The 10,457-nt window shown below is 44.7% G+C and overlaps 1 protein-coding gene across 1 annotated transcript; it reads left to right on the top strand.

Annotated features, from left to right (window-relative positions):
- Nucleotides 1–43: 43 nt before the first annotated feature.
- Nucleotides 44–8,860, top strand: trim59 (tripartite motif containing 59). The gene is made up of 5 exons (XM_061782962.1): nt 44–2,148; nt 4,790–5,045; nt 5,124–5,345; nt 6,120–6,329; nt 6,763–8,860. The coding sequence occupies exons 2-5, from the start codon at nt 4,791–4,793 to the stop codon at nt 7,339–7,341; spliced, it is 1,266 nt and encodes a 421-aa protein (XP_061638946.1). The 5' UTR covers nt 44–2,148; nt 4,790; the 3' UTR covers nt 7,342–8,860.
- The last annotated feature ends 1,597 nt before the right edge of the window (nt 8,861–10,457 follow it).

Here is a 10,457-nt window from a genome sequence, read left to right as displayed (position 1 = left end):
TTGTCCTTTTATGGGGTTTACAAGATAGTCTGAAATTGTCCATAAAATTATTCGGTTTTTTATATATATATTTTTTTTTTAAATGGCTGGATTATTTTTTTTCGATCGTAAATGGGCTTCGCTCTGATTGGATCGCTCATCTTCTGCAATTTATGGAAAACACTTTGCTCTGATTGCTCCATAACACGGTGTCTTCTAGTCTCTGTCTCGACGCTTGGGGCGGCCAAGCATTCATTGCGATGCTGCATCCTTTGAGGTCTCACTACCATTGTGAAGCACAAGTCAAGCAATGGATTGTTGGCCCACCAATAGGGATTCGATCTGGAAGGGGATGTGGGTGAAAATTAAAAAAGGGGGATATTTTAAGGTTATGCTCATCCGCTCCCGTTCATTTGAATTGAACCTACTCTGACAACGAAGAAAAGCTTTGCTGTTTCATCCACCACAGTTACATTAAAAAGATTGTTGTAAAACAAGATATTTATCTTTACAGACAGGATTTCTATGGCTGAAGCTCACTTGCGTAATACCTGGAAATGCCGTGAAGCTATTCAGCTGAGTTGAGTGGTTACCAACCACGAAGTGGGCAGATACTTGAATATTATTTGGCGTAACTAACGCACATAAAGACAATCGGCCAGTTTTTGTGCCGATTTTGCCCCTTCCCGACTAAACGCGTCAAACGCCAGACAATCTTTAGTCTTCCAAGATTATTTTATAAGATTGTCCTTTGGTCCGATTTTAGGGTCCAAAACAGGTCGCACCCGATAATCTTAAATAATGAACGTGTTCGATATTTACGACCAAAAGTCTTAGTGTGTGTGGGGGACGACTTCTCCCGACTCATGACGCCGAGAATGGTGACGTGACACCGAATGTAGCCAATTAAGAAACCCTGACTCAACAAAAAGAACCGACCGTAAATTAAAAAAAAAAAAAAGCATGTCTTTACCCGATGTCGTTCTTTTTTATAGACTTATAAAAGTGGGTTCCCCAGACGGTAACAAGTATTTTCCAAAACAAGCCTATTTTTTTAGGAAATCGCTATTTTACGAGACTATGGCTTCGGGAATGTTCGGGAATCATCGGCGCAAAACCCCACGTGTTCCCCTCCTCTTCGGTTTTGTGAGATCACGTGATTATGAGAGCTTTTGAGATCTGCGCCGGAAATAAAATGTTCTGTGTGGTGGTGTATATGATCAGTGCACACACACAATATGACCCAAACTGTTAATTACTTGATTTTTTTTCTTCATGTGTGTGATTTGTCTCAGATAAGATTAATTTTAAGATTTCTAAAGTCCTGATGTGTGTACCAGGCCTAAGTAACGCCATTAACGATTTCAAATCCTGTTTGCAAGAGGTTTTGCTGTTCAAAGGCTATTGCATTGAATCAAGAAACTGCATAGATGTCAAACTTAAACCAGTTCACAGACTCATTTTGACCTGTAGTATGCATAAAACAGTAGAAGAAAATGATTTTGATGGCATGGCACCTACTACTCCAGGTTGGGGTTTGCCTCGAAGCTGTAATACCAATAATGATGACCCTTTCTGCTCTTAAAATTTCTGTTGGGGAGGGGATTATTTTTATTTTTTTTCAGCATTGCGCATTAGTAGAGATGTGATTTCAAATCCTTACAGAAATAAAAACTGACAGTGAAGACAAGGTGGTTAACCCAAGTTTTTTTGGGGGGGGGAAGTAGGCCACAGTTTAGGTTGTCTGAAAAAAATTAATAGTGAACCCCAAATAGAGAGCCTTTTTGTGTGTGTTTTTATATGTATATATATTATAGTTTTTTGTTTTTTTCTTCACCCCGGGTGGAAAAAACGTTTACTCTCACCAGCAGCCGTTAAAGGTCAGTAGCTGTTCAAATTTGGCCTGACTGAAACCTGATTGGTTGAAAACCCTTGCCGACGCATGCGCACTGCAAGACGTGTTGCGTTTTTGTTATCGAAAGTTTTAAAGTTACTCACAGCCCGCGAGTAAAACCCTACGTCGGGATCATTACAAGTAACACGCCTCATGGATTATGAGTAGTTTTTGTGTTCCTGAAGTCGCACACACGAGAATGAGAATAAACTGGCGGTCTTTATAACGCGAACCGGAAACGGAAGAAACCTGTGGAAACGAACGCTGAGCTGAAGGTAAGTTTGTGTAACTGTTGAAGAAAACTCTTATAACGGTAGCTGTTAAGCCAGCTCAAATTACCTAACTGCTTACTTGATAAACGGGTGCTAGTGGAATGAACAATTCAACGAAAGACCGCGGTAACGATAGAAAAGCAACGTGCCTGCCAAACGCTCGCAGCTGTGAACCAACATTTACATTTAGGGTTTAATTAAAATTTTAAAAGGCAAATGAATAACTACTGCAACATTGTGATTTATATGTATATTTATACAGTGGGTACGGAAAGTATTCAGACCCCCTTATTCACTGTTCTATTGCAGCCATTTGCTAAAATCATTTACTTTTCCGCAGCACCCCATATTGACAGGGAAAAAACGAATTGTTGAAAATTTTGCAGATTTCTGAAAAAAGAAAAACTGAAATATCACACAGCCATAAGTATTCAGACCCTTTGCTCAGTATTTAGTAGAAGCACCCTTTTGAGGTAATACAGCCATGAGTCTTTTTGGGTATGATGCAACAAGTTTTTCACACCTGGATTTGGAGATAGTCTGCCAGTTCTCCTTGCAGATCCTCTCCAGTTCTGTCAGGTTGGATGGTGAATGTCGGTGTACAGCCATTTTCAAGGTCTTTCCAGAGATGCTCAATTGGGTTTAAGTCAGGGCTCTGGCTGGGCCATTCTAAAACAGTTCTGAAGACACTCCTTCGTTATTTTAGCTGTGTGCTTCGGGTCGTTGTCTTATTGGAAGGTGAACCGTCGGCCCAGTCAGATCCATCCATCTGTCCGCTCCATCTCTGGAGTCTGCACGCATCATCGATTGCAAATTGACTTGTGTTGTCGACGTGTTTGTATTGGCATAAAGTCTCCTACTGTGGTGAATGTAACTGGAGGAGACCGCTAATGTAATGGGAGCTGATCTGCCCCGTCTCCACCGGTTTTGTGGTCCCTCTGCTTCTGTTATTGTTACTTTGAGTAAACCCCTGTCAGTGAATGCCAAAGCATGAGATTCAATTACAGTATTATGTAACAATATCCCCCCCCCCCCAAAAAAAAATCACACAGATGGGACTTGATCAGCTTTTATCGGCAGTTTTATCTCATGCAAACGCTGAATAGGGCTTTCATTACCACGATGACCAGGAGAGGATTAGGGTGTTGTGATAAAGCAAGGGTTTTATTTAATTTTATTTAACCATCGAGTTAAGGCAATTGAGAACAGATTCTTATTTGCAATGTCGACCTGACTGCAGACAGCAAAAGAAAAGCAAATACAAATGCATATATAAAAAAACTGTACACATAATTACATATGCATTGTTACATTATACATTACATAAAACTATTCCTGGGCAGCACGGTGACCGACTGGTTAGAGCGTCAGCCTCACAGTTCTGAGGACCCGGGTTCAATCCCCGGCCCTGCCTGTGTTGAGTTTGCATGTTCTCCCCGTGCATGCGTGGGTTTTCTCCGGGCACTCCGGTTTCCTCCCACATCCCAAAAACATGCATTAATTGGAGACTCTAAATTGCCCGTAGGCATGACTGTGAGTGCGAATGGTTGTTTGTTTCTATGTGCCCTGCGATTGGCTGGCAACCAGTTCGGGGTGTACCCCGCCTCCTGCCCGATGACAGCTGGGATAGGCTCCAGCACGCCCGCGACCCTAGTGAGGAGAAGCGGCTCAGAAAATGGATGGATGGAAACCTATTACTCTGTTTTGCCGACATGCTGACTTTTCCAACCTCTCTAGTGACAACTTTTCCCCAAAAAGTGACTAGCGCTGAATCTAGCGACTTTTTGTGAAGCTTGCTGGAGACAGTTAAGATGTCGAGATGTTCACTACGCCACATCCAGATTGCAAATAAGCCACCGACACCGCTGGCTAATGGAACTTAAATAAAAATTTTAATAGATTTGAATATCGTGGAAAAATCTATTTATTTCAGTTATTTAATTCAAAAGTTAATATATGCTGTAGATTGAATTATTTCATTTTTTTATATATATATATATAGGTTTGGTGATTATAGCTTACCCCCCAAATCACCATCTCAAGAAAGAAAATACATTCTAATATAGAAATTAGTTTTGAATTTACAAAAGTATTTTCCACGTGCTTATCTGTAAAATGAGTTTCACTTTTCATTGACCTGAAATAAATCAACCTTTCCTTTCTTTTTTTTCTTTTTTTTTCCCATATTCAAATTGATTGATGTTCAAGTACTCCAGAGACCCAACTATTTGTGTACAAGCACTTAAAAAGTTGATTTTCCACATATCACATTGGAGCCATTTTGTTAAGTCATGTACAGTCATACTCAAAAACATGTTTTTAGCCATGACTGCAGAAAAGGAAACATAACTTTTTTTGTAAGTCAAATAGGATGAACAAAATTATTTCTATTTGCTCAATGCCACAATAACAAAAGAGAGAGATTTATTTCAGACATATATAGACAATACATTCATGGCTAAACTGTCAGTCAATATGATGCAGTGCAGTTGGACAACCTTGATTAAAAAAATAAATAACACCTCAGATGGTGTCAAAGATTTTGTTGCAGTTCTTGTATTGGTCATGATGAGATTGTGGAGGTGTACCTAATGTTGTGGCCACTTTTCCTCCATCTTGTCGTCCCTTCCGATTCCGTTTCTAGCATGGACAGCCTGGAGGAGGACCTGACGTGCTCCGTGTGCTACTCGCTGTTCTCAGACCCGCGGGTCCTGCCGTGCTCGCACACCTTCTGCCGGGCCTGCCTGCACGGCCTGCTCCTCGCGTCGCACAACTACTCCATTTGGCGCCCGCTGCGCCAGCCGCTCAAGTGCCCCAACTGCCGCGGCGTCGTGGAGCTGCCCGTGGCGGGCGTGGACGCGCTGCCCACCAACGTGTCCCTTCGTGCCATCATCGAAAAGGTAGGGAAGAACTTCTGAAAGTTCCTCTTTTGTACCTTTTTACTTCTTTGAATTAACTTGTCATGTGTCTGTTTCTAGTACCAGGGGGACAGCGAGCCCAGAGCCCCCTTGTGTCCGGAACACCCGAGGCAGCCCCTCAACATGTACTGTGTACGAGACCGCAGGCTCATCTGCGGCCTGTGTCTGACTGTGGGCCAGCACCAGGGGCACGCCATTGACGACCTGCAAACGGCATTCGCCAGAGAGAAGCAGACCCCTTCGCTCCTGCTGGCACGACTCTCTGAGCACAGATGGGCACAGGTGAGGGGGAACCATAAGGAGTTACTAGCTCCTTTCACACTGGCCCGCTTCGTCCCGGCTTGCTGTTCTGTGTGCAAGCTGTCGATGGGGGATGGGGGCTTGAAGTTGACCTGAGAATTTGCGGGTTTGCGGGAAGTCAGGAGTGTAGTGTGAAGTTAACACCCAACACTCACTAGCTGGGTTTACATGCAGATTTTGTTTTCATTCTGATTGAAGTTATTCCGATTAAAGATCTCTGGTCATCTGTGACGTGTGTATTCTGATCTGGTGTTTTCCGTACACTACATTTAATCAGAATCATGTGACATGCGCAAATATAATGTAAACATCAGCGGCCCATTGGCGACTCGCGGCCTACCGAAATGCACTCTGAAGCGGCCAGGTGAGCTTGACGCACTGGTCCCCTTTTTTTTTTTTTTTTTTTCTAAGTCTAAATCCTCTTGGTTCCCACACGCGCAAGCACTCTTGAGTTGTGCGCTGAGTGGGTAAACAACGATGTCACTGCACGTTTACATCAAGACAGAGCTTGCCCAGACAAAAGGCAGCCTGACATTATTCCGATTGACCGTTTATGTGACAAAATTACTTTTGGGCAAAGGAATATTCTACCCCTGTGAATCCGAATGAATTTCCATTCAGTTTCGGCCTGTTTATTCTGATCGAGGTGTTTATAATGGATCATTTTGTATTCGGTTCGGGCTTTGAACCTAATTCTAAACGGAATATGAGGCTCAATGTAAACCAGGCTGTTGCCTTTGTGTGTGTGTGTATCAGGTTTGCGAGCTGGGTGAACAGCTGGAGCAGGAGAAGGCCCGCTGCGAGGGTCTGTTGAGGCAGGACAGACAGGAGGTCGCTCAGTTTTTTCACATGCTGGAAGCAGCACTGGCGAGGAAGAGACAAGCATACCTGGAGGTTCTGGACAAGGCCTTAGCCGAGGTGTCGCGGGCCTACGACCCACTCATCCACAGGGTCAAGGAGCTGCAGGTATATATCAAGCTAAATTATTCTTTCCTTCAGTCGATGTACAAGTCCAAAAAAACATTTTTGTGGGACAGAAAAATAAGGAAAATGTTAGCATTTTGGATAAAGTGCTTAAAAATCAATTACATGAAATATCAACTTTGAATACATGACTTGTTAGATGGATAAATTAAGCAATGTTCATGTTCGTTAAACCGCGATACAATCACGGATTCGGGTTTGTAGAATTTTTACAGAAGCAGGAATGCACAGGCCATCACTAACCGCTGCGCAAATAAGTTCATTGAATTCGCAACTGGAAATGCCATGTCAGGACGATAAACCGAGGACCCCCTATATGTGGTTACATTGGGAATTCGCAGACTTAATTTTGAACGCCTGAGAGGACGAATAAGGAAACGGCTGTGAAGGTGACGGGGGTGTTGGTTTGGTCCAGGAGGAGCAGCTGGACCTGGTCTCCCTGGCGGCATCAGTCGAGGAGGAAGACTCACCGCTGGTCTTCCTGGAGAAGGTTCACATGTTCAAAGAGCGAGTGGACGACTTCACCAGCGCCAGTCTACCCTCCGCCCTCAACCTCTCGGTAACGCCCCGAGCGGCCGACTACCTGCATCGACACTGGGCCGCCGTCACCCTCGGCAGTCTAGACGAGGCACCCGTCCCTAAGGTGTGCTGCTGTGCTCGGTGCGGTAGCGCGGCAGCCAAGGCTCACGAGGGACCGTCGCAAGACTCCTACAGGCTACGAGCCCAACTGCTTTTGTTGCTGCTGCTGCTGCTGCTTTTTCTGCTGTCATCGCTGTGCTGGCTTGGCGTCGCTCAGTTCAACCGAGGTCTGAGAGAAGAGCTTTTTACGCCCATCTGGGACTGGATGGAATCGTCGTACACGGTGACTGAGGTGTTTGTCCTAAGATGGAGCTCACATGTTTTCTCTACGGTAGAAATGTTCTTACAACAGTTGACTGCCTTCTTCATTACTCTGACATCACCACTCGACCCCTGCCTTTTATTTACAAGTTGACTTGTGCATCCTTTTATGTTGCGAAGAATGCTTTTGTACAGTATTCGCTTGAACACCCACATGTCTTTTGCACACTCCTTAATGTTTTTTTTCCTCTAAACAAATAAAATGTTTGTCACCATTCCTAAAAACTGCTCAGAAAATCTATTAAATATCTAACAAAATGTTAACTTTTAAATTGTGGACAGTTTTTGCATGCCTTACACATCTACAGTCTATGTGTACCACTTGTTAAATAGGTTTGTGGGCGAACTGGAGCCTTCCCCAGCTGACATCATTTAACCTGAGGTGCAACAATTGATCCATTAATGGACATAATTTATAATCAAATTAATTGACAACTATATTAATAATCATTTTGAGATTCTTCAAATTGTCCAAATCCTCAGAATTTAAGCTTCAACAGTGAATATTCTCAAAATTCTGTAGGCATTCATGAAAGCAGACTGATTGTTTCATCAAAATGAGACATTTGCAAACATCTGCTTTTACTTGGGAAGACATTTTTGCCCATTTTCTGACATTGTACAAAGCAATCATAATTTGTGTATTTTCTGCACTTTCAATTTAAAACACACTTTTTGAATAATGGGATGGAAATAGTTTTTAAAATCTGAATTTGAAAAAATACACAGATTGATCGATTATTAAAATAAATGTTAGTTACGGCCCGACAACCAAAAGTGTTTTTAGAACGCCATTGAAGCATGGGGAGAAGATGTGAACTCAATCTTTGACAATAGGTGTACCTAATTATGTGTCTAACAACTGTTCTCACAGAAAACATCCATTATCTATAGCATTTGTCCTCATTAGGGTCGGAGGTGACCTGGGGCCTCATGTACAAAGACTTGCGTGGATTTCCTACTAAAAACATAGCGTACGCTCAAGTCCAGAAAACGTCGGATGCACAAACATTTCCAGGGGCCTCATGTACAAAAGGTGCGCACGCAAAAAAATGTGGCGTACGTTCTTTTTCACAGCAAGAAATGTGCGGTGCCTCACGCCAACTTCGTGGCTGGCGTATTAACGTTTCTGCAGCTGTTGGTGCTTTGGCCACATTTAGAGGTGATGCTGGGAAACTTAGAATAAATCTGCACATCAGAGACACATGAACAATTGGCACTGATGAACAATTAATGCCCGACAACATTTGATTTCAACAATGTAAAAGAGGCAAGAAATCAGAATTCATTTGTTAACCAGTGGCTTCACTGTTATTTTTGAGGACGCCTATTAATTGATCAAAGCGATCATTTATGCTGCCTATTGCCCTCACAATCGCTGCTTGTGACTCCAGCACATGCACTGAAAAAAAAAAAAAAGTCCTTGCATCGGTTGTATTAAAATGTGTTAGAATGACATTTTGTTTTTAGGAGAAGAGGAGTAAATTATGTAATTTTAACACATTTGAATCATGTGAAACCAATGTACATGTTCAAATCAAGTCAATTCAAAGGAGTCTTTTATTTATTTATGGATTTTTTTCAGTGTAGCGTGTGGCTGCGACTGCATGTCCTCTCCCGTGTATTAAAATAATAAATTGAGTAATCAGACAGTAGTCAATGTTTTTGATCTCCTCTTTAATATGCTGACATGCTTTATTTGAATTCAAAATATTTATTACAAATGCCATATAACATTTACGCATGAACCTTTATCTCATGGACCTGAGTGGCTATTTAAATTACAAGCATCTATCGGACCAGAGTGTGAGTGAGGGGATACCCAAACAATTCGCATATTCATGAGTTACAGTATTTGTCGCAATAAGTGAGTGGCCCCACACCCAGTGAAGAAGTCCCAGGGGTGTGTGTCTGCAGAAACATGCAAGTGAATTGACACAGTTTCGCATGTACAGTGACCGTCAGAATTGTCCTGTAATTGCTGTGTCTGCACCGCGGACACTGAGGAACCCACTCAATCAATCGAGAGGCGAGGTCGGGCCCAGGAGTCCACCCGAGAGCAGCCCTGCAGACGGGACATGTCCCACACCGAGGGACCCAGGGCGGTCCACCGGCCCCACCGAGGCGCTCCAACAACCGGCCACTCGGAGAAGGCCGCAGGGACCCAATGCCACCCCCTCAGCCAACCCCCCGACGGTGAGCAAGACACTCTGCCAACCCGCAGGGCCCACAATGCAGCCATTCTCCGCCCAGCCAGAGGGCGAGATGGTGTGCCTTGTTTGATGGAAAGGAGGGCGGATTGGTGCGCCCGACAAGGGTACGAAAGTGGAGGTGGTGGGGGCGGGTTGGGGGAGGGAGCAGTTCCGGGGCATGAGAGGGGAGCCCCAACGCCAAGCAGCCATCCAGCCCGGGGGGCACCACCATGAGGCTAGTGAAACCCCACCTACCCCCCAGTTACTATGACTGCCAGGTCCCCGACTGGCAAAAAAATTGTCATGCTGCCTAATAGCCAAACCCTCCCCGCTGCCCCCCAGAGATGCGTGTATGTGGTGCATTAAAAGTAAGGGGATGAGTGTGTGTCATGCATTAAAATCCTGGGGGTCAGACAGGATGGAGGGGCAGGGCGCCTGGGAAATAGAAGGCGTACTGAAACCCAGTCCGACACCCGCACCCCCCCAACCCTACACTAGCCCCCAAGAAACCCTGAATATGTGTGTGCCTGAATTTGAGTAGTGGAAAAAAAAAGAAAAACTATTTACCGTGAGTGGTCTAAAAATGTGCAGATTGATTAAGAGGCATGGTTCCTGCAGGTCTGGCCCATCAGGCAGGACAGCCACAGAAAGAGAGGCCCGCCCCACCCATCCCCACAGCACCGACCCCAGGAATCCCCCCACAGCCAGCACCCACTAACTGCCCCCCAAACCAGGTAGGGACGAAAACCCCACTGCAGGCCCCACAGTCCGCAGAGGACCACCTGACCCCCCACAGAAGAGGAGGAGGCGAATGCAGCGGGACGCAAGGAACGGAGAGAAGAGGAAGCAGGCCCAAGGAGGGACGGGGGGCCCCACCGCCCCCTACCAGTAGCTAGAGTGGGGGACCAAGGCAGGCGCCAGTTGGCACCACTCCAGCACCCGCGGATAGCTAAATAGCTAAATGCTGTTTCATTGTGTTTGCTTTGGACTGTGTGCTCCACTATTTGACCTGAGTCTG

Source organism: Phyllopteryx taeniolatus, chromosome 8, assembly GCF_024500385.1.
Source record: "Phyllopteryx taeniolatus isolate TA_2022b chromosome 8, UOR_Ptae_1.2, whole genome shotgun sequence".
Classification (NCBI taxonomy): domain Eukaryota; kingdom Metazoa; phylum Chordata; class Actinopteri; order Syngnathiformes; family Syngnathidae; genus Phyllopteryx; species Phyllopteryx taeniolatus.
This window is presented reverse-complemented; position numbering and strand designations above follow the sequence as displayed.

Coding starts and splice junctions, on each gene's coding strand:
- trim59 (XM_061782962.1), top strand. CDS start 4,791: ATGGACAGCCTGGAGGAGGACCTGACGTGCTCCGTGTGCTACTCGCTG. Junction 5,046..5,123: donor TTCGTGCCATCATCGAAAAG/GTAGGGAAGAAC, acceptor GTCTGTTTCTAG/TACCAGGGGGACAGCGAGCC. Junction 5,346..6,119: donor CTGAGCACAGATGGGCACAG/GTGAGGGGGAAC, acceptor TGTGTGTATCAG/GTTTGCGAGCTGGGTGAACA.